The following is a 24,225-nucleotide window of genomic DNA, read 5'->3' on the forward strand; positions in this document are numbered from 1 at the left end:
TGGACCAGAAGGGAGACTTGAGATGGGAAGTCCATCCCTCACCAAAAACACTACCAGTCAGAAGAGGCAGTTTTATGTAAAACTAGGAGCTAGAGAGGAGGCTCCCTGGAGATCAGGTTCACTCCCTGCAGGACATCCCCCCTCCCCAGTGCCTGCTCCAACCCCAGATCATGGTCGATTGATGTAGCTCTTTCTTGTTATTGGAGAGGTTGCCAAACTGGGAGCACAGACAGGGTGTGGCCAGCATGGGCTTTGCTTGGGACTCAGGCTCTGCAGGGGAGTTGGGGTTACTCTTGGGGTGAGCTGATGAGAATTAGGTCCTTCCAAGTCTTTGGGCACCTCTGGCCATAACCCTGCTTACAACATCCCTGTGGCCTCAGTTTACCAACCCACAGCCACCCATTCAGATGCCAGGGAAAGGAAGAAGAAACTTTAATTGCTGCTGAAAAGCGAGACCTCCCTTTGCCATTGTTGACAGTGGGCAGGGCACAGCCGTCCTAGCCTGGGCACTTTCTGCTCCTCCGGGAGGGAGCAGCCCTTCCCCTTGGGGACCCAGCATCATGGGGGTGAGGGTGCAGGGTAGGGGGCTCCTGACTGGCACAGGCCTACGAGCGCCACAAGACCAGGTTGGCAGGAGGCACGTCGAAGCGCTTGCGGGTGTGGTCGGTGTCCCGGCGGTATAGGTAGCCACACGTGGGCTTCTGCAAGGTGTAGAAGGGGTTCAGGGAGTTGGAGTACTGGGAGGTGTAGAAATTGAACCTGAGCTTGTCTGGATTCTGCCCTCTGGGGTCCACCACCACCGGCACATAGGCTGCTGCCAGAGTCCGCTCACGGTCCTGCTTCCATGACAAGGACAGGGGACGGTGTGGAGCCTTCACCTTTTGGCCTGATGGCGTCTTCGGCCCATGACTGGGTACTGAGGATTTCTGTGAGTCCTGGGAGGAAGGAAAGAAGGGGAGAGCCGGGGACTTCGCGAGGGCCAAGGGCAGGAGGGAGGGGGCAGGGGCACTGCTGAGAGGCCCACAGAGCTACCCCTGGAGCCCAGCTCTGCTGGCCCTGGAGCTAGACACTTGCAGGCAGGAGAAAGCCTTCAAGCTCCACAACCTGACCTGCTTCTACAAACCTGGGTTTGCTTCTTGGAGACCTCGACCAGCTCAGAGGCTGGGAACCCGGGGGTCATCCCCAACCCCACCCCTGCCCCTTCCCCCTACGTCTGGTCTGTCCATCAATGTCCCTCACATCCTTCTCTCCCTGGCCTCTGCCACCTGTCCATCAGGCCTCCATCCTCTCTCCTACAAGGTGACTCCAGTTTTCTACCAACTCTTCCTGTTTCTTTATCTCTTGCTTTCCCAGCCTATGCTTCACACTCTGAATTAGTCTCTATTGGGTTGGCCCCAAAGTCCATAATGTCCTACTGAAAACCCTGAACGAACTTTTGGACCAACCCAATATATTAATGACCAGAATGTATGGCTTGTCCTCAAAGCATCTTTTGCTGCCCAGAAAATAAAGACCAAGTCCCCAGCCCGGAAGGACAGGGCTCCCCCAAACCCTGAGTTCCAGCTATCCAGTCTGCCTGTCACTTCCTGGTCACACTTGATCCTTTCAGGCAGTTTTACCTTTGCTCAGGCTGTCCCCCAAAACTAGCCTGCCCTCCCTCCCACCCATCAGGGATACTCTTTCCTGTTCAGCCCTGAGCCCCTAAAGAGCAGCTCTCTCTTACCCTTACCCTTGACATAATAGCCTCCAAAATCCTACTCCTTCTCTTACTCCAGACCAAGACATTGAGCGAACGCTCAATAACTATTGGTTCAGCAGAACTGGATTCTAGTAAGGGGTCATTGGCCTTCCAACCAGCCAGCCCCGTTCTAATTTAGAACACTTCTCATTGTTACAGATTGTGTCTCCCACCCAACAATGTCTGCCCTTCATAACCACTCTTGGGTGATTGGATATGGAGGTCCACCCTCCTAGGAGTTCCCTGTTGCAGCCTTTATCCCATGGTACTGACATTTATTTGGTCCTGTGTTGCTACCCTCCTTGACCACCCTGTGACTGAAACATCTTCCTCACCTTTGAGCCCCTGTACCATCTCCAGGATCCTGGGTGCCCTCTCACTAGGAATCTTCATAGCTGTGATGGAACAACCCGAAGTCTGAGATCCCTGAGTGTCAGGCCGCTCTGTTGCACTCCCCCAGGCTGGAACTCTCAAGACCACCCATGTCCCATTTGCAGAGGCCCCAGGGAAACCCCAGCTGTAGAGCTATTGGAAGTTGAACCCCTGCCATCTGACAAAAGAAATCCCCAATACTCAAATCATAATGTACGTTCTGTTGTGTTTAATTTATAAACTATTTGCCCAACTCACACTTGCCCAGGGTTTTTCTCCAAAGCAGTCTCTGCTCCCATAGGTTCCCACCTAGCAATATATGACCCTCAGCCTTGCCCTTCAAAATTCTCCCTTATCCTCCCATGCCAGCAGCTCTCATGACACCTCCTCCAGGAAGCCTCTGATGCTGTGCCCTCTGCACCCATCTCACCATCCTCCGTGCCTTTAGGCCCTCCTCCCGGGATGTGGTCCTTTGCTGGGCTGGAATTAGGGTGAGGCAAGGCTATGCATTTTCAGGAGGGGCTCGTATACAGACCCATGAAAGGACACAGTGAGTGTTTCCTTTCAAATATTTTGCGCCCTAGGTCCTGTGCTTGCCTCATCTTCATCCCAAATAGTGGTCCTTCCAGGCTCTGGCTAAAGTCCCAGCAGCCTGTACACTGCTCTCAGAGGTCAGCACCACACCCTATTCACTTGGGTCCCCGGGGCTCAAGCCAGTGCTGGCACACAGCCAAGCTGGTGAGAGGGGTGCACAAGCAGTCAGCAGCCCCCCCAGACCCGTCCAGGCTCAGCCTTGGGGCTCACACTGGGAATGAGGTATGAAGAGTCACAATCCGTGGTCGTTTTTCACCACCACCCATGAGCACAGCCCCGAGCTCTTTCAGTGGATTTCCTCTGAGAGTCCTCACATTAACCCTTTAAGGAAGGTATCGTTATGAGCCCCGTTTATAATTGAGAAAACAGAAATCAGAAGGGTATTCCCAAGTTTAGGGTCATGTGACTGGTGAGGAGCTAGGCTGCGATGGGGACCCAGGCCTGGCTGACTCCAGGGGCCACATGCTGTACCCCACGATACATGCCGTGTCCACAGCATTGTGGGGATGGGGCCTGCCAATTCATTTCTGTTCTCATTTCATCATCTTGCTGGCCCCTTGCTGGATGTGCTGGGAGGCAGGTGAGCAGCTAGGGCAACCCCTCTCCAGGCCCCAGGCTCGCTGGTCAGAGAGGGTGGCCTGATGTCCCGGGTGTGGCGGGGACACTGTGGGGTTTTGAATGCTGGGTTTTGGTTCTGGGTCCTTGGACCTGGCACAGACAGGATGACACCCCAGGAGTCTGAGGTTTATTCTATGAATTATCTCTCAGCGCAGCTGAGGATGTGACATCAGTTGTTCTATCCATTCGTGCTCCTCTTACGCACCCGGCTCTGGGTGTACAAATAGCAGAGACACTACTCATATGAACACAAATATGAAGCCCTGGGAACAGTGCTTCTCAGTCTCGGCCCCGTTGACACTTTGGGCTGGATACATCTTTGGTATAGGGCTGTCCTGTGTGTCAAGGGATGCTTAGCATCAGCCCTGGCCTCTGCCCACTAGCACCCCCCGCCAATTGTGACAGCTGAGAGCATCTCTCGGTATTGCCAGGTCCTTCCAAGGGTGGTGAGAATCAGTGCTATAGAGTCCATGACAGTTTCCTTTCCCTCAGAATTGAGGCTGATAGCTTGGAGTTGTAGAATTTTCCTTTCCTGGGCCACACAAGTGGCTCGGGTTTTTTGTGTTAAGCCTGAATCCGAGGATGCGGGCTTCTGGTCCTCCTGACATGGCGGGGAGGCTCAGCCTGTGCCTGCGGAGACAGGGAACAGCAGAGGCCCCGCCCCCCACCAGCCCCTGCTCCCCAGCAGCTCTAGGCCTCCTGGGCCTTGCCCCTCAGGCTCCGGAGCTGGTGTGAGAGGTGACAGAGGCAGGTGCTTTGAGAATTGTTGTGGGGGGTTCTTCCTGCAAGGGGAAGGGCTTGCAACACTCTTTCCTAATAGGATCGAGAATCTACCAACTGCCAGGGACTAACCACTGACCAAAAGCCCCAAAGAGCCATTGTGAGATGTTATTCCCATCTTTCTGGTTTCCCTGGTGGCTCAGATGATAAAGAATCCACCTGCAATGCAGGAGCCGTGAGTTCAATCCCTGGGTTGGAAAGATCCCCTGGAGGAGGGCATGGCAACCCACTCCAGTATTCTTGTCTGCAGAATCCCCATGGACAGAGGAGCCTCCTGTCTTTCTAATGCAGAAACTGAGGCTCCAAGGAAGCCAAGCTTGGTCTAAGTGCACATGGCTAGTGAGTGGCGTGTAAGAACCTTGCAGAAGTTTCACAATTAATGACCAGTTAGTGCAGGAGCCAGGGTTTGAATCCTCCTCTTCTGCTCCGTCCCAGCCCAGACCCTGAGTCTCCCGTCAGCTATGCCCCAGCTGCTGCTGCCGCTATACTTGGGACCCTGCTTGGGCAACCCAGGACCCCCAGCACATCCAGGGATGAGGCTCACATAGGAATTGGGGCAGAGGGACCGTCCTGGGAAGGAGCAAGGGAGGAGGAAGAGAGAAAGGAGGCGGCGGATGGGAAGAGGAGGAGGAAGCCCGGCAGCCCCAGCCTCGTTCCGCCCCTTCCGGGGCCCAGCCAGGTTCCAGGTGACTAAGCTGAGAACACCCCATCCCATGCTCAGCCCAGCACAGCCAGCTCTGGAGGGAGGGTGGGGCCCGACTGCATACTTTCCAGGTTAACATCTGGTTTCATTTAACCATCTCCTCCCCTCTCAGGTCCTCCCTGTCAAATGCACAGTGTGTGCATTTAGAGAAGTGGTTCACACGGAGGGGGTGGGGGGTATTTCCTCGCCCACCCCACCCCAGGGGGACATGTGGCAATGCAGGGAGACATTTTCAGTGGTCACAACTGGGAGGTGCTACTGGTGTCCAGAGGCCAAGGATGCTGCCAAACATCCTACAGGACACCAGCCTCCCCTGCCCCGCCCATGACAAAGAACCATCAGCTCAACAATGCTGAGGTCGAGAAAACGAGTTTAGAGGTGGAAGGAAGGCCCCCATCTCCCCTATCTGCTTTCTGCTGCCTCAAGCCTCCCACTCCTCCCATTCCACAGGGGGCAATGAAGTTTAAAGGGCAAGGAGAAGGTCCCACCAGCCCTTTTGCTCCTTGCTGAATCGCACTCCCCTGTTTTCACTTGAGTTTTTGGTTAAGAGCCAAAGGAAGGAATCTGACGCCCTCTTTCCATAACCCCTACACCCGCAGGCAGACCCACCCAGGCTTTTTAGATATATCATGCATACATTTGTCCCTTATACCCAGGCCAAGAGTGGGGAAGAGGGAGGCTTCAGGGTGGCGCTTTCTGAGTAGGGCAAGAAGACTTCGTATGTGAGATGAGGTCCAATACTTCAGGCCCCTCTTCCGGCCCCTGCCCATCTGCTGGCCTAGCTTGCGCCTGACATGCCACCATTAGCACCTCCCTTTTTCGTGGAAGGCCTTGTGCCCTGTCAAAATGCAAATAGCACTGGGTGAGGCAGCTGGTGAAGCCTCCCAGGGCACCTGATGCTGGAAATGTGCCCGGGCTTTGGAGTTTGAAGGTCTAAGCTCAGGACCTGACTCTGCCCTTACAGGTCAGGCATCCTCAGGCAAGTCATTGAACCTCTTTGAGCTTGACTTGCCTCATCTGCAAAATGGGGCTAATAAGGCTATGTACTGCACAGCTTGTGGTGGGGGTGCCATGAATTGTGGGAGCTATAAAAGAAAGTGGTAATTATCATCAGTCCCATCCAGAAGTTACATGGAGGTGTCACACATGCTCCCCCGAAGCTTTATGAGCACTTATTTGCCTTCAGTGGGGGGATGGGGACTCTGAAGGGAGTCAGTGAGGAGGCCAAGTGGGGGGGCCTTGGCTTCCTCAGGAAGCCTGTACCACCCACTGGGTACCTGCTCTTCCGGTAATTTATTTATTTATTTTTGGCCACACCACGCTGCGTGCAGAATCTTAGTCCCCCAGCCAGGGATCGAACTCTTGTACCCTGCAGTGGCAGCTCAGAGTCCTAACCACCGGACCACCAGGGGAGTCTCTCCGGTCATTTATAATACACTCTGCCTATTTTCCCATCTACGAAGGATAACAGAAACTCTATCTCATAGGGTTATGATGAGTTAATGAGATACTCTCCTTAAGGCGCCTGGACATCTTTAGCTCTCAGTAAACGTTGACCAGCATTATTACTTATCACAAGTGTGCCTAGGAGGTGGGGCCATGCAAACTAACGGTCCAGGAAGCCTCTCGGGGAAGTGAAGGGGCAGAGACCAAAGGAGCTGAATGGTGGTCACCTGCCCTCCGCCCACCCCACCCCCACCCGGGGAGACTAGGACAGCTCCACAGCTGGGGAACAGGAGTCATTGGCACCTAAACCTTTGGTAGAAGCACAGGTGGGCTGGGCAGGGGCCTTCACCCTCCTTTCTGCCAATCAAACTTCTTGCCACTTTGGGCTGCCCTGATCCCACACCATGATGCATCTCACCTGGAACATCCTTGACCAGCACCTTCCTTGGTGGTGAGATGGAACTTTTGGCGGCCAAGGGCTCCAGAGGTATTCAGGGACTCTTGGGAGGGTCTGGGACACCAAGCTAGGGAGAACTTGTATGGGGCTGGGGGCATTGTGACACCGCTTTGACAACATAATTCCTTCTATCTTCCTGAGGAGATACGGGGCAGGGCTGGGGGCAGAAGTTACAAGGTCTGGATGGTTCTTCGAACCTTAATACCTAGTCACTCTGCGATTCCTTCTTCCCATGGTGCCCAGGACTGGTGAGCTATGGGTAGTGGGGTGAGAGGAGAGTGGGGGAAATCATTCTGTTTATTCAGGTACCTTGGGGAGTCCTAATGTCCCCCCAGCTCCCCAAAAGGTCACAAGAAATCACTGGCATGGAAGAAATGTAGCCGGCTAACTCTCTATTCGCTTTCTTCCTCTCTGTCTGCCTTCTCAAGTATAGGAATGAAGGATGATGGATGGATGGATGGATGGATGGATGGATGGGCAGATGGATGGATGGACACATCAACTCATGGATGGACACATGAATGGACAGAGCAGTAGGAGAGCAGCGTGGGAGGTGGATGGATGTGAGTAGGTCGATAGATGGTGGATGAGCAGACCCTCCTGATTTGAGCCCTGGTCACCTTCTTAGTCTCATCTCTTGCTATCTTTTCCCTCACTCTGTGTAGCAGCTACTTTCTTAACATGCCCTGCTCTCTCCCTTCTAAGTCTTTGAATTTGCTGTTCCCTTTCCTAAACCTCTTCAAACAAGGGGTTAGAAGATGAAGGGATGGATGGATGAGTGAGTAGACAGGTGGTTAGGTGGGGTGGCCACGGGTGAGTGGATGGGAAGATGGTCCATGCGGATAGATGGTGGGTTGTTGTATAGAGGATGGGACTTCAGGCTCAAAGCCAAACTTTATGAGCTTGAATCCTGGCTCTACCATTTTACTAGTTGTGTGACCTTGGGCGAGTATAAATAACTGACCTGTCTGTACTTCTGTTTACTCATCTGTAAAATGGTTGGACTAAAGGTCCCTAACTACTAATAATAGAGTAGGGCAACACACTTAGGACAGTGCCTGGCACAGAGGAAGCACTCAATAAATATTAGCTATTATTGGACTTTCCTGGTCTAGTGGTTAAAACTCTGTGCTTCCAATGCAGGGGGCATGAGTTCGATCCCTGGTTTGGGATCTAAGATCCACATTACACACGATGTGACTGAAAAAAAACAAACACAAAAAGAAAACTGGCTATTATTATGTGTGGGTGGGTAACTGTATTGAGGGGTAGGTGGCTGAATGGGCTGCCCTCTTGCCATCTTCAAACCCAGATGTCTCCCCCCAACACACCTCCTTCGGGCCCGATCTCCCCAACATCAGACTTCCAGGAACGTATCAGAAATGCCCCATGTCGGACTGCCCTGTGCTTCTCCCTGGGTCAGTGAGGGAGGAAAGGAGGAGGCCCAGGGTGAGGGAGGCAGAACAGCTGGTGACTTCCTGCCCTCCGCCCACTGGCCAGGGCTGGGCGCAGGACTGTTTCCTTCCTGGCACCGTCAGCACTGCCTGTTGAGTGTGGTGTAGACTTTGGGGCCCCCAGGCGGACTGGGAGTTGGGGTGTTAATGACTTGTACACTGTGCTCAGATCTCACACCCTAGTGGTAATGACCCCTAATTTCTGGAGAAGATGGGAGCGACCAGGAGGGGAGGCAGGCAGGGAGGAGCGGGGAAGAAGGGCTGCCCTGGTGGAGCCTCTGATCTGGGATCTCCAAGGCTCTGGGCAGATGGTATCTTGCTTGGGAGAGGGTGGGGAGGAGGGCCTGAGTTATACAGTTATTATCATTTCTAAGCCCCAGACAGCACTGAATCAGTCCTGCCTCCTGGAAGCCCACCCTTTCTGACTTCTCTGCCACACCCCCAGCATGAGCTCATTTTATTCCTCATCATAATTCCTGGAAGGTAAGGCGGGTGATCTGTACCCCACAGCACTCAGTGGGTGTTTGGGAAGGATGGGGAGAGCTGGTGACACGCCGGGCTGACTTGTGGAGATCCCTACCCTTTGCCACACACACCTGTCCTCTGTCCCTCTGTCCCTCCTGCCCTCTTTGCTGTTAACAGTGCAGACATGTGGCTTCCAGGGTCCTGCCACTGTCTTGCTTCAAGTAGCCTACTTATTCGAACATCCTCTTTCTACTCCTCCTTGTCTGCTGTGTGATTTGGACAAATTACTTAACCTCTCTGATCCTTACTTGAGTTTCCTTTGCTGGACTTCAAATACAAACGACTGAGCTATTCCTACAGCTCACATCAGGGTGCCTTATCACCATTGGTCCATGAAGGCTTCCTCTCTTGTTATATTAATTTTCCCTCTTTATCTCCAATCTCCAACCACACTCTCCACCCACGCCCACCAGAGGCAGCTATTCTAATGTTCTTAATAAGTATCTTCTTGTTCAAATGTGTTTTCAAAATACATATTGTTTTCTGTGCAGGTAGTGTTCATTTACATAAGTGGTTTTGTGTGTTCCAGATCTCATTCTGTTGTTTACTTTGATCGCTACCTTCTGTTTTTAAGATCCATCCATGTTGCTGCTTGAGCCTCATTCCTTGCTTCCAAAAGGCTCTGTATGTTTTTCCTCCCAGGTATCTCCAACTCCCCATCTCCACAAACAGCACTGCAATGACATTACATCCACAGGCCCTTATGGACCAGGGTGAAGGTTTCTTTGGGGCCTACTCCTAAGAGAGAATCGACTGGTCACAGGGTATGAGTAGGTGTCATTTGGGGCTTCCCTGAAGACTCACTGGTAAAGAATCTGCCTGCCAATGCAGGAGACTCGGGTTCGACCCTTGGGTCAGGGAAGATCCCCTGGAGGAGGAAATGGCAACCCATTTCAATATTCTTGTCTGGAGAATACCATGGACAGAGGAGCCTGGCGAGCCAGAGCCCATGGGGTCATAAAAGAGTTGGACGTGACTTAGCGACTAAACAACAATAGATGTCATTTGAAGTCTTTTTCCCTCCATCCACAACATGGATGTATTGTCCTCTTCCTTTGTAGAGCTGACTTGCTGGTAGTAGGTTGGGACTTCCCTGGTGGTCCAGTGGTTAGGAAGACTCCACACTTCCACTGCAGGGGGCGCGGGTTTGATCCCTGGTCAGGAAACTAAACTCCCATGTGCCATGTGGCGTGGCCAAAAAATAAATGAAAAAAAAAAACACTTTTAGAAGATGATATTGGGTTAATGCACATAGTCCACTCGGCCCTGTGCCTCACACAGCAAAGATGCTCAGTGAATGGTAGATGCAGCTGCTATTACTTTCAGGTCTCAGGAAGAGAGGGAGAGACAAGATGGACCCACGAGAGGGTGCATGGAAACACACTCAGGGCTCAAAGTCCCCATTCAAGTGTTGGTCTTCAGAACACGTGAAAAGTGTGCAGGGTTGTGCTGATTCCTAGAGGGTAGGGACCGATCCTGAAGGCTAGAACCAGAGCACAGAGCTGATGCGGAGGAGACGGCCATGCCCTGGGGAAATACTCCCTGCATTCAGTGCCCGCCTCTCTTTCCCCGGGGCGCCCCCTGCACAGGAGGCACCAGAGATCCTCGTCTGCTGTTCTGCCTCCGCTCTGCCAGCTAACGAACACATTACTCAGATGGGAAACCACACCTGAGTGTTGGAGCGCACCATGTGACTTCACAGGGTCTCCCAGGTGACTGAGCGGTAAAGAATCTGCCTGCCAATACAGGGGCCAACGGAGAAGCAGTTTCCATCCCTGGGTCAAGAAGATCCCCTGGAGAAGGGCATGGCAACCCACTGCAGTATTTTTATCGGGATAATCCCGTGGACAGAGCAGACTGGCGGGCTATAGTCCATGGGGTCGCAGAGTCGGACATGAGCAGGAGCATCCCACTTTACAGATGGAGAGACTGAGGCTCAGGAAGCCTGCATGGTCTCACAGGAGGTTAGTGGCACTGAAATCCACATCTCCATGCTGGCCCCCATCCAGTGTCCCTTTTTTAAAAAAAGGAAAAATACATTCCATGCTAAATTATGTTCTTTGGGACATCTCTGGTGGTCCAGTGGTTTAAAAAAATCTGCCTTCCAATGCAGATTCGATCCCTGGTCGGGGAACTAAGATCCCACGTGCTGTGGGGCATCTAAACTCATGTACCACAACTAGAGCACCTGTGAGCCACAGCGAGAGAAAGCTCTCTTACCTAACAACCCTTACGGCCAATATTAAAAAATAAATAATATTCTTTATTATTTGTAGAATTTTAAGTTAAGACAAATGATCTACCGACAGAGCACATTACTGAAAAGTAAAAGCCCCACCTGTCATCCTAGCATTCCCCGCCTGCTCCCCGGCCCCGCTACCCCCACACTCCCAGTCAGCTCCCCGGTCTTGGTCCCTGCGAACCCCTGGCTGTCCATTCACAAATACACCTTATCTACCTAGAGTCACAATATACATGAGATTTGGGTTTTTGTTTTTGTACTAAACAATCTTTTTTTTTAAATATACACACATGATTTCAGATGGTGGGATGTGTTTTACAATGGAATATTTTTGCCAGGCTTTTGAGCCTAACCTTGTAAACACCTACCCCACCCCATCTCCTGGGCCCCCGTGGAATTTTCCTTCTTGAGAAAATGAATTTTCCTTCTTTGTTGAATGGGTACTGCTCTCGTGCAGCCTCTCAGGGCCTCCGTTCTGTCTGTTGTTCTGTTCAGCACATCCATGCCCAAAGTCAAGGCAGGGAACTGGGGTGAGGGCACAGAGGTACTAAGTACCCACCATGAGTCAGACTCTCTGCTGGGTATTTTATCTATCTCACTGAATCTCATAACCACCTACATTAATAGCCCTTGTTTTACAGATGAACAAACTGAGGCTCAGAGCGGTGGTATCTCAGCCAAGGTCACACCCTTGCTAAACAACAGAGTCAGGATTCAAACCTATTTCCTAGCAAGGATCTTTCCCATTCTGCCTTGGTACCACCCACAGAGCCCACGGTTACGAAGGGAAATGCGTCCCTCCCCAGCACCCTCAAACACACCACTCCCCACTCAGGGCTGGATCTTGGATCCTCATACTCTCAGGCACCAGGTAATGACCTTGACCGCCTTCTCAGGACGTAGGAGTCCATGTTAGCCAGGCTTCCTCTTAGCCTGACCACACTTCCTGGCACCTGCCCAGCCCAGAGGAAGGCTGGGGTTGGCAGAGGGGGTGGGTGGAGACTGAAGCCCATTCCACCCTGGAGGCTGGGAACAGTGTCAGGAGCTGGTATGGGAGAAGGCATCTCCCACCTGGAGCATGCGGTGGGACGAGGTGATTCGCAGCTCAGTGGATATGGGAGTTGCCATGATGGGAGTTTTGACTCTTGCCCTTGCGGAGCTCGCCACCGAGACCTGGGGTGGGGATGCGGTGACTCTCGGTGTCTCTCAGCCTGCCCTTCCCGCACGCGGAGTGCACTTCCCCAGCCAGGAGCGTTTGGCTTTGTCGGAGGGGAGACCGCCACTTTGACAAAGGCCCGCTGGGTCTCTGGGGAGACTGCACCTGCCGGGCCCCCATCCCACCCCACGTTCCAGAACCGGCCAGGAAAGTCGGCTCTTGGAGGTGACTAAGTAACTGCCAAGTCAGGATTTAATTACAGGATTGGGCTTTTGGCTGTTTGGAGGGGAGTCTGTTATTTGGCTGTTTCTTTTCCTGGGGGACCAGGTGTGAGATGTCGTCATTAGATGAGGTGGGGCTACAACAAGGGGCTGAGCTGGACAGAGAATCAAGCCCCGAGCCTGCCTCCAAAGTTGTCAGAAACGGCCCCCCACCTCTCCACGCACCAACTTGGAAAAGGAATCTGGGTGAAATGGGGGTAGAGGGCAGGGAGAGCCCTGCTGTCTCTGCAGCCTCAAGCCCTTCTGGATGTTCATGCGTCACCCTAGTTCCCCCCTTTTCTCCACCCCCACCCAAGGCTAACCCCTAAGGAAAAGGGACCAGAAGGGGAAGAAATGAGCAAACACTTGAGGAATGGCCCCTGGGTGCCAGGCCCTGTGCTGGCACTTCACATCTATTATTTTATTTAATCTTCCTAATGACCCTCAGAGAGGGTACTGTTATTACTCCCATGTTACAGATGAGGAAACGAGCTCAGAGTTGTTTTATTTCCCTATATGCAAGCTGTTTACCACGCCCTTCTCTTCTTCCTAAGAAGTGTCCCACAAACTAACAACTTTTTCTTTTTCTACCACCAGTCCAAATCCCCTCCTGCCTAGGTCAATTAACCAAATGATTAAGCAATTAACTGATCAATTACACAGCCTCCCACAGTCCCTCAGCCTACTCTTTCTTCTTCTCTCTGGTCTTTCATCTAGCTGCTGAAGATCCTTACAAACAGCTGTTACCACTGGTTACCCTTGCCTGCTCTGTCACCTGGTAACCACCAACTCTAGGCCTGAACTTCTCAAACTATAACATGCTCCTGAATTACCTGGGGGTCTTGATATACAACTGACCCACTTTGCAGTACAGCAGAAACTAACAACATTTTAAATCAACTATACTGCAATAAAATTTAAAAAAAAACTGCTTAAATTACACTCTCAAAAAATATATATTGCAGATCTTCTGCTGGGTACCTTAATGCAACAGCTCACTGAATCTCATAATGATTTTAAATTAACAGCTTATTTTACAGATGAACAAATGGACATCTCAAGAGGTTGCTCAACATCTGGAATGGAGCTAGAGATTCTATATTTCTAGTAAGATCCCAGGTGATGCAGAGGCTGGTTTGTGGTGGGTCCTTTTGTTATTGTTATTGTTCAGTTACTAAGTCATGTTTGACTCTTTCGAGACCCCATGGACTGTAGCCTGCCTGGCCCTTCTGTCTGGGGGATTTCCCAGGCAAGAATACTGGAGTGGGTTGCCATTTCCTTCTCCAGGGGATCTTTCCAACCCAGGGATCAAACCTGAGTCTCCTGATTTGCCGGCAGATTCTTACCACTGAGCCACCAGGGAAGCCCCATGGTGCTTCTAGACTAAACTCTCCTGCCAAGTTATTTTTAAATTTTTTAACAGCAAATATATTTCCCATGGTTTGAAAATTAGAAAGTGTAAAACAGCATTCAGTGAGAATTCTCCCTCCCACTCTCTTTGCCCAGGTCCCACCACGTCCCCCTAGTAACCACTTTTATCTTCGGTTGTCTTTCCTTAATGTCTCTGTGCCAATACAAGCAGATAAGATTATACATAGTGAAAGTGAAGTCGCTCAGTCGTGTCCAACTCTTTGTGACCCCATGGACGGTAGCCTACCAGGCTCCGCCGTCCATGGGATTTTCCAGGCAAGAATGCTGGAGTGGGCTGCCATTTCCTTCTCCAGGGGATCTTCCCAACCCAGGGATCGAACCTGGGTCTCCTGCACTGGCAGGCAGATGCTTTACCGTCTGAGCCACCTATACTGCCCCAAATGGTAAAACACACACACACACACACACACACACACACGTACACATGGTTTTGTCAACAGTTTATCAGTTTATCTGGTAGAAAACTGGACACAGCCGGCTGACTCATTCATTTTTAGAGTTGCATGATTATTCCATTGTGTGATTATGCCATCATTTATTTAACCAGTCATCTTTAACTGGACAATCTGGGTTGTTTCTGCCTTTTTAAGCCCGTCACACCCTGGCTGACCTTGCTGTGACCTCTCTTCCATCTCCCAGTTCCTAGTTTCACCACCCTGAGCCCTTGCAGAGGCCTTTGCTCTTCCTGCCTGCCCTCCTCAGATCCTCCAGCCCACCCTGTTTTCTCCTTCTCTGAATCTCTGTTAATCCCATTGTTAGTCTCCTCCTCTTCACTTACCTCCTCACCCTTCACCTCTCCACGTGTCTCTCCCTGTCTCCCCAAATAGACTAAAGCAACTTGAACTCAGGAACCATGTCTCTGATTTCTCTGGATCCTTCACAAGAATATTATTTATAGGAACTTCCCTGGTGGTTCGGTGGCTAAGACTCTCAGCTCCCAATGCAGAGGGCTCAGGTTTGATCCCTGGTCAGGGAACGAGATTTCACATGCCACAGCTAAGATCTGATGCAGCCAAATAAATAAATATTTAAAAACAAGAATATTATTTATATGGTGGAAGTTGTGTATGAATGGAGTTGCTGGATGGTGACTCTCCTGGGGATGGTTCAGGGTCTAAGAGCCCAGGAGCTACCCAAGGTGGGAGGTCTCCAAGAAGGAAGCCCCTATCTTGTGCCTGAGTGTCTAGAGCACGTGACTGGGTTGTGATAATGTCCAGGGCACGAGGCGGCATCAGGAGTCCCCTTATGCCCTTCCCGTGTGGACGGTGGGAGGAGCCATGATGTAGAGGTAGGGGGTGGAGGGGCGGATCCTGTGGGTATGTGTGGATGCCCTTCCTGTCTCTGTCACCATCCTTGTCATCCTTCAGAGGCCAGCTCAAGCCTCAGTACTTCCAAGAAGCCTTCCTGGACCTCTCCAGGAAGCCCAGGCTATTCTTCCCTCCTCTGAATTCCTGTTGTGTATGTATCACTGGCAGCAGTCACTGTTCTGTACTTAGTCATCATGGCCTGCCACCTTGAATCATGTAAATCCAGTTCCCTGATGAGACCCCAAGATCCTGCAAGGTAGAAATAAGACTTCTATAATTGTCTTCTAGCTCCAATTACCTCAAACCTTCAGCACGGCAACAGGCATGGGAAGCCTCCACACATACTCTGAACAGGAGTGCCCTGGGAGTGGGTGGGGTAGGACAAGGTTGACCACAGATGTGTCACCAGTCAAAAACATTTGGGGGAACACAGCGTCTTTAAAGATGCTCTGTCCCCCGATTTGTTCCTCAATCTCTCCCCTCCTGGTGGGAAAATGATGACCTCCCAGCCACAAGCCCTGAGGGCCCTTCTCATCCTGTCCCTTGACCCTGGAGTGGACTTTTCAAGAATGCCACTGTCATGAAAAACAAAAGCAGAGGATTGTCTTAAATTACGAGATGAAAGGAGTATGACTATCAAATGCAATGGGTGAGTCTTTTTTAAAAAAAAATTATTTATTTGACTGTGCCAGGTCTTAGTTGCGGCATGAGGGATCTTCGTTTCGGAATGTGGGACCTTTTAGTTGTGGCACGCAAACTCTTAGTTGCAGTTTGTGGGATTAAGTTCCCTGACCAGGAATCTAATCTGGGCATCCTGCACTGGGAGCAGGAAGTCTTAGCCACTGGACCACCAGGGAAGTCCCACAATGTGTGAATCCTGATTGAACTGCGGGTTGGAAAAAAATAAAAAACTGAAGTGACACCTTGAGGGATAAATGGGAAATTTTTAATAGGGAGTATATTTTAGATATTAATGTGTATCGATCGATGTTAAATTTATGATGTGTGATAACTGCATTGTGGTCATTAGGAGAATGTCCCTAATCTTAGGCAGTGGATACTGAAGTAGTGGTCAGGGTGGGGAGATGTGCCATACCCGCACTTATGAACCGTCAGCAAAATGAAAATGAAGTGTGTGTGTGTGCGCAGGTGGTCATTTTACTGTTTCAATGTTTTCAAAATGAAAAGTTTGGAGGGGAAAGGTCTGTGGTAAAAGAGGGGTGCCATTCCAACTGTCTGGGAGAAAGAGGAGGGGAAATGCAGCCAGGGGTTCTGATGGGATAGCTCAGGGGAAGCACTTCAACTCTGTGACTCGATTACCGTCCCCCGCCACACACACACACACACACACACACACACACACTAACCTTCCACCCCTGGTGCCCAGAAAGCATTCAAATCTAACCCCCCCGCCCCCATGGCCTGACTCAATCTTCCACGCAGAGTCTCAGGTCCTCATCTGATGGGACTTCTCCTGGTGGAAGGCCACCCCCTGGCCAAGCTAGAATAGTATCTGAAGCGTCTTAAAGGTGCACAGCTCGTCCCCCTGGGGAATGAACTGAACCTCAGTGGGCCTGAACCACCGGAAGTTTTTAAAAATTACATTCACTTAGAGGATGAAAGGGAAACCTTGGACACTGTTGGTGGGAGTGTAAACTGGTGAAGCCACTATGGAAAACAGTATGGAGGTTCTCAAAAAAATAAAAATAGAACTACTATGTGATCCAGCAATTCTACTCTTAGGTATATATCTGAAAAAAATGAGAAAAAAAAAAAAGTTCCAAAGATATATGCACCCCAATGTTCACAGAAGCATTATTTACAATAGGCAAGATATGGAGACAGCCTAAGTGTCTATCGACTGATGAATGGATAAAGAAGATATTTTATTTATAAGTATACATATAAGTATGTATGCATTACACACACAATGGAATACTTTTGTTGTTGTTTAGTTGCTTAGTTGTGTCTGACTCTTGTGCGACCCCATAGACTGTTACCCATCAGGCTCCTCTGTCCATGGGGTTTTTCCAGGCAAGACTACTGGAGTGGATTGCCATTTCCTTCTCTAGGGGATCTTCCCTGACCCAGAGATTGAACCTGTGTCTCCTGCATTGTAGGCAAATTCTTCACCACTGAGCCACCACTCAGCCATAAAAAGAATGAAAACTTATCATTTGCCACAACATAGAAGGACCTAGAGAGTATTACGCATATAAAGTCAGATAGAAATACATGTAAATCCATGGCTGATTCATGTCAGTGTATGACAAAAACCACTACAATATTGTAAAGAAATTAGCCTCCAACTAATAAAAATAAATGAAACAAAAATAAAGTCAGACAGAAAGCAAATACTAAATGTTTTCACTTATTCGTGGAATCTAAAAAATAAAGCGAATGAATGTAACAAAACAGAAACAGACCCACAGACATAGAGAACAAAACTATTAATAGTTGGGATGGGGAATAGTGGAGAAGGAAGGAGGGAAGGACAAAATAGGGGTAGAGAATTAAGAGGCACAAACTACTATGGATAAAATAAATAAGCTACGAGGAAGTATTGTACAGCACGGGGAATATAGCTGATATTTTATAACTTTAAATGGTATATAATCTATAAAAATATTAAATCACTATGTTGTACACCTGAACATAATATAATGTTGTGATTCAACTGTATTTCAATCAATATATATATATATTCACAACTTCACAGAAAAAAAAGAATTTGATGTAAAAACAAAACCGCGCCAAGATTCAGTCATCCTGCATTCTCTTGGCGCTTGTCAACGAGGATATTTTCCACCCTAGTCATCAGGTTGGGACACTAGTTTATTGCTTTTATTTATCGCTTTTCCCTTTTTTTCCTATGGGCTTTTCCTTACAGGCATGGATGATTCCCAGCCCACTCTTCCAGGGCCTCTAGGAGCCATCGGCGTGCGCGCTGCGGCCAGCCGCCGCCCCAGTGCTGGACGCTCGAGTTGTTCCCCAAGTTCCGGACTGTCCTGGTTGCGAACCGCCTTAGAAGCGGGGACCCGGCCTGCCCCCTCCCTTCCTCGGGGGAAGGGGGCGGAGGAGGAGGCCCGGGAGGCCACCGCGGGGAGGGGGTGGGTCGTCTCCGCTCTGGGCGTGGGCTGGGCGAGTTTCCCCGGCCCACCGGGACCCGCCAACAATGGCCAGTTGTGGAAGGAGGCGGCAGGAATGCAGCCGGGGGAGTCGGGCGGCGGGGCGGCGGCGGCCGAGGGGCGGGGCCGGGGCCGGGGCGCAGCGGCAGCCTCTTACCTGTCCAGGTAGTTCGCATTTCTCGGCGAGCGGCGGCGCCCCCAGCACCTGTCGCCCGGTGCGCGGGCGGGGAGGACGGCGCGGGGCATGGCCTGGTAGAGGCCCCCGGGGAGACGGCGCGGAGTCCAGTCCCGAGCAGGGCAGGCGAGGGAGGGACTGTCCTCCCCCGGCGCCCGCGCGGCCGGCGGCAGCATGAAAAAGAACCCGACGGTGCAGGGCACTTTCAGCAAACTCTTCGGCAAGAAGCATGCCAACCCGCCCGCCACCTCCCTCTACGCCACCAACCCCCCCTGGATCTTCACCCAGGAGGCCCCGGAGGAGGGGACCCGGGGCTTCGGTAAGTGCGCTGGGAGCGGGAGCGCGCGGGGACCCCGCGCGGGCGGCCCTCTCCCCGGGCTCTGGGTGTTCCGCGGCCGCGAGGGCGGGAGACGCGCCAACGCGGAGGGGAAGCGACGCGTTTGAACCTGTGCGCTGGCCGGGCAGGAGCCTTCGGCAAAGGGAGGTCTCTGGGAAAGGGAAGGAGGGGCCCCTCCCCACCGCAAGGTCAGAGATCTTTGAGGGGGAGGACGCATCTGATCCTTGTCCCTCTCCCGAGGTGTTTGTTTTCCCTCCTCGGAGGAAGTTATGTTTGCTTTATTGTTGCCAGAAAGGCTTCCCGGGATTTGCGGTGCCCTCCCTCACCCTTCCCGCAGCACTTCTATTGAGTCTGAAGCCTTGCCTGGATCTGAGGACTTGGGGATGGTCCCTTCAACCCCTACTCTTTCCTCTTCCACCGTTCCCCCTCTCTCAGTTCCCAGCCGGGCCTCACCTGGCCTGGCGTTGCAGGCATAGAAGGAGCTGCTATCTGGGTGCCCACACACCCGCCTCTACCCTGAGGAGGCCCAGAACCACTACTGCCAGCAGGATAGCAGGCTGTGCCAGTCACCCAGTCTCTTTCTGGGGTCACAGGCCCTTGTCAGGTCAACCTCAGGTGCCTATGAATGAAGCCCCTCCTGACTGCCAGCTGCCCTTGGCCCCTGAGTCGGGTTGATGTGTCTGCAGTATTTGAAAATATCATACCTGCCCTGCCTTTGGGCTCTGCCTGTGGGTCATCTTATCACTGCATCTTTCTGCAATTTGTACCTTCTATAACTGAGAGGGAATCTAATCGGGTGAGGCCAGGAACTCACTTCTTGTGTCTGATCAGAGGTTCTGGGTCCAAGGAGGGTCACCCATCACTGCTTTAGCTCACCTGCCTTCATTGTCACCCCGTTACCTTCACTGATCTTTATGGCCAATGTGGGGACCCCCAGAGGATGTCACAGCCTCAGCCCCTGATCTTGGATTCAGGTTAGCCCCCAGCTTATCAGGATCAGGACACAAGACACCCGGACAGGAGAGGGCAAATGAGACATCACCTCTCTCTGACCCAAGGATCTCAGCTGGCTGGTGAAGAGAGATGAGCAAATGCCGTTTAGCCCTTTCTGGGCCTTTGTTATAAAAGAGTAAGTGCAAAAGGAACAGAGAGGTGACCTCTGATTGGAACTAGCATGTGAGCTGAGAGAAGGGCACCCAGCATTTCCACAGCAAACAGCAGGAGCAAAGGTAGGAGGGCCAGGGCAGTTTGGAGGCAGGGCTTAGGAACTTAGCAAATACATGTGTCCTGCCAAGTACAACTCTGTAAGGCCTAAACACCTCTCCTCACCTGAATCCCAAACATTTATTGACCTCTTCTTAGGTGCAAGGTACCATTCTAAAGTCCTCCTGTTGTTGACTTGTTTAATCCTCATCTAGCCTGTGATGTAGGGACTGTTATTCCTGTTGGACAGATGGGGAAATGGAGGCACAGAGAGGTTAAGTAACATGCCCGAGAGCACACCGCTTTAAATGATCGAGCCAGGATTTTGTTTTTTTCTGTTTTTTAATATTTATTTATGGCTGTGCTAGGTATTCATTGCTGCTCAGGCTTGGGGCAAGTGGGGACTACTCTGTAGTTGGTGGTGCGCGGGCTTCTTACTGTGGCTTCTCCTGTTGCTGAGCATGGCTCTAAGGCGCGTGGGGTTTGGTAGTTTCAGCTCCCAGGCTCTAGAGCACAGGTTCAGTAATTTTGGTGCCCGGGTTTAGTTGTTCTGCGCATGTAGGATCTTCCCAGATCAGGAATCAAATCACCACTGAGCCAGGGAAGCCAGAGCCAGGATTTTCTTAACTGTTCACTGATTTTTCCTTTTTTTCAATAGACTTATCAAGTTGTGTAATTGTCAGCACAATTCAGTTTAAAACATTTTTATTGCCCCCAAATTTCCCGCATGAGGCAGAGCCAATATTTGAACCCAGGTTGTGGGGCTCCAGAGACCACACTCCAGCTTGCAGAGGTGACTTTCTGGAAGGTATGAATGAATGAAAGTCGCTCAGTCGTGTCCGACTCATTTGAGACCCCGTGGACTGTAGCCCACCAGACTTCTCTTGGAACTCTCCAGGCAAGACTACTGGAGTGGGTAGCCATTTCCTTCTCTAGGGGGTCTTCCTGACCCAGGGGTCGAACCCTGGGTCTCCTGCATTTCAGGCGGACTTTTTACCATCTGAGCCACCAGGGAAGCCCTGCAAGTGGAAGGTAATCAAGGGAGAATTTGGATGGAGAGGCATCTACCTGAGAATACCTCCCCTCCACACTCCTTCCCCAAGGGGAATGCCTTCCTTGCACACTTCCTACATTTTTGCTTTACATACTTCTCTACATTTTTGCCATAGATAACTTCCCCAACACTTTTGCCTATGCTGAACAGTTAGTGGGGTTAGTAAAGAGATGTGGGCATGGTGCCCTGTCACCTCCAGCCAGCTTCTGCCTCCACCAGCAGGGCTGGAGCCCAGGGAGCCTCCTGCTCCCCAGGGCACAGGTGGGTCTCCAGCTGACTCAGCCTGTTTGCACCACGTGGAGAGGTGGGAAGCAATGTGCAGCCAGCAGAATGGCTCTCCAGTGTTTCCAGGGTATTTCCCGGGACACCAGTGGGTGTAGCAGAAGTCTTCCTGCTAAGCAGGACATGTGTTGGAGCTGGGGACAGGAAGGACTAGTGTTGAGGATTCTAGGATGTGATGGAGACCTTAGACCTATTTTGGAGTCCACCTCTGTCAATAATTGGGGGCCAAACCACTCTCTAGGCTTCAGGTTTTTTTGCTTCTGTTAAGTGGGTCCAGCAGTCTGGTGTCCAGGCTCCTTACAGAATGATTGCTTGAAATTTGTATATGGCAGTGCTTTGAAGAGCATTGAAAGGAAAAACGCTAAAACAAGGATTGGCAAATTATGGCCCATGGCCTGATTTTGTAAATAAAGTTTTATTAGAACATGGCCAGTCACACCCATTATTTGCATATCATCTCTGGTTACTTTCCTGCTACTAAGGGCAGAATTGAGTGACTGCAGCAGAGACAGTGTGGCTCACAAAGCCAAAAGTATTTACTAGCTGGCCCTTTACAGAACAAATCTGTCAACTCCTGTGTGGTTTATTATTATCAGGGCATGTCCAGCTCTGAGCACTTCCTGCTCCAGTTCCTCCTCCTAACATTGCTGTAGACCGGAGGAAACTGATCTGTGAAGAGGTCTCAAAGGGGTTGGGATTAGAGTTTCATAGGGTCCCTGAGTCTGTGACATTCTCTGAGATGCTGGCAGTATCCATACCCTTGGAGAACAGCTGGTAGGACGGAGCGGGAAGAAAATCAATGGGGAGTATGGAAGGGAATTAAGGAGTACGCACTTGCTCTTTGGCCACAGGCATGTAAAAATCTGTTTGCACAAGGGTAGGCTGGGTGCAGCAGGTAAAATGCAAACAGTCATGTGAGTGTGGTGATGGGTAGATTTTTCCTTACAGGATTTCCCTGGTATTTATCCAGTAACTATTAGAAGCGCTTCACTTAATGCAGCTGCATTCCTAACGAAGCCTAGGCCTCCCCACCAGGGCCTGGCAAGGGTCTTAAAAGGCCACACAATTGTTTTTAAAGTACGTGAGAAAACAGAGATGTGGATCTTTCCAAATCTCATGATAAGGGACTTGCTGCAGCCGGAGACCGGGCTGCCAGTGGCTCTGGACTCCTCCCTTGGCTCTTGGATTAGTTGAGCCAAGTTTCCTTATCTACTCTCACTCCACCCCACCCCACCAATGGGACGCCCGGCTTGCTGGGGGCCCTTCCTCTGAAATGTAAGTCACCTTCCTCATGTAGGATGCTTATTTAAGATGCAGATTCCTGTATCAGGGGGCCCACCTGAGGTATAGGAAGTCAGAACCTCTGGGCTAAGACCCAGGTTCTGGACTTTTCACCAACTCCCAGGTGATTTTTTTTTAAATTCATTAATTTGTCTGTGTGGGATCTTAAGTTGCGGCATATGAACTCTTAGTTGCAGCATATGGGATCTAACTCCCTGACCAGGGATCAAAGCCAGGCCCCCTGCATTGGGAGCACAGAGTCTTAGCCACTGGACTGCCAGGGAAGTCCCCTAGGTGATTCTTTTCTATGGCAAAATTTGAGAATCCTTCCCCAGATAGAGCTGGGCTGTTCTCTCCCCAACTGAGGACTTCCTGCAGCTCTACATAAATGTATAGGGCCTATCCCAGTTCCTTATCCATGAGAACCCCTGGGCATTCTCCCTAAGGTGGCTGCAGGTTCTACTAATCATGCTCATGGGGACCTTGTGTCTAAGGCCAAGCTAACGGGTAGAAAGCCATGAACTCCAGGCGCTGAGCACATATTTCTGGCCCGGGACAGGCTGGCACCAGCCTCCTGAAAGGAAAGCTGACCTGTGTGTGGCAGGAGTGTGAAGGAGATTTCTGTTTACTCCGTCCCCTGGAGGTGTGCTGTGGTTTGCTGGCAGCTCTGTACACACACACACACACACACACACACACACACACACATCCCCATCTCTGCTGTCCCATTATATAATCTCCTCTTGTTCCTGTAGTTCAACTTAGAAAGCCAGGCCCTTCCTTGACCACTACAGGCTACAGCATGCCCCTTCTCTCCCAGCCAATAAATTAATGATAATAATACCATCATAATCATTATTATTTTCTCCCCTCATGCTCAGTCATATCTGACTCTTTTTCAACCTCATGGATTGTAGCCCACCAGGCTTTTCTGTCCATGGGATTTTCCAGGCAAGAATACTGGAGTAGGTTGCCATTTCCTACTCCAGGGGATCTTCTTCACCCAGAGATGGAACCCATGTCTCTAGAGTCTCCTGCATTAGCAGGCGCTTATCTACTGAAATGGGCACTATACTAAAAACTGTGTTTTCTCAATTGAGGAAACACTCAGAGGTTCCGTCAGTCTGACTCCAGGCAGCTCAAAAATTAGTGCATCCAGTCACCCGGGACCTTGTTAAGATCAGATTCTGATGCACTTCAGACAAGTTCTCAGGTGAAGTTCACCAGGGCTGTAGGCCATACTTTGGGGAGCGTGTCCTAGCCTGGAAGCGGGCGGGGTTGTGTGTGGGGGGGTGCCTGTTTGCTCCGCTCCTCCTCCTCCAGTCCCCAACCCGGAGGCTCCTCCCCACAGTGGTCCCCCCTCCCCTATTCTGTGGCTCTCCCAGCCCAGCCCAGCTCCGCCTTCAGCGTCCCCTCTGCCCTTGGACAAAGGCTTCTCTCTGGCACCCTGGGTCAGACCTGCTGAGACTTGCTGGGACAGACCAGCCTTTTCAGGTTCCTGTCATGTGGCCCTGTTAATTAGCAAGGAAGGGCCTCATCAGCCGTTTGTGGGTTACATTCACATGGGGCCCCCTAGCTGCGTCCCTGAAAGGCTGGGGCTCCAGCCAAGGGACAAGAATGAGATGCCCTACCTCGGTGGGGTGGAAGTTGGGGCCTGTTTTGGGGTTCTGGGTTACTCTGGT

At 51.2% G+C, this 24,225-nt stretch overlaps 1 protein-coding gene and 1 long non-coding RNA gene across 5 annotated transcripts; one reads left to right on the plus strand and one right to left on the minus strand.

Annotated features, from left to right (window-relative positions):
* Positions 1-408: 408 nt before the first annotated feature.
* CIMIP3 (ciliary microtubule inner protein 3) lies at positions 409-18,757 on the minus strand. Of its 4 annotated transcripts, none has more exons than XM_070456442.1 (2): positions 18,369-18,757; positions 409-935 (listed from the first exon to the last, which is right to left on the minus strand). In XM_070456442.1, the coding sequence occupies exons 1-2, from the start codon at positions 18,615-18,617 to the stop codon at positions 606-608; spliced, it is 579 nt and encodes a 192-aa protein (XP_070312543.1). In that variant the 5' UTR covers positions 18,618-18,757; the 3' UTR covers positions 409-605. The 4 variants fall into 4 exon arrangements, with proteins under 4 accessions (XP_070312543.1, XP_020739929.2, XP_020739930.2 ...); XM_020884270.2 differs by lacking the exon at positions 18,369-18,757 and adding an exon at positions 6,670-6,877; XM_020884271.2 differs by lacking the exon at positions 18,369-18,757 and adding an exon at positions 1,724-1,871.
* On the plus strand, positions 6,860-18,198 carry LOC110131549 (uncharacterized). Its single transcript, XR_011483920.1, has 3 exons — positions 6,860-6,956; positions 7,137-7,271; positions 8,537-18,198. It is a non-coding gene; the product is annotated as an uncharacterized lncRNA (long non-coding RNA).
* Positions 18,758-24,225: the final 5,468 nt, after the last annotated feature.

This window comes from Odocoileus virginianus, chromosome 27, assembly GCF_023699985.2.
Source record: "Odocoileus virginianus isolate 20LAN1187 ecotype Illinois chromosome 27, Ovbor_1.2, whole genome shotgun sequence".
In the NCBI taxonomy this organism is placed as follows: Eukaryota; Metazoa; Chordata; class Mammalia; order Artiodactyla; family Cervidae; genus Odocoileus; species Odocoileus virginianus.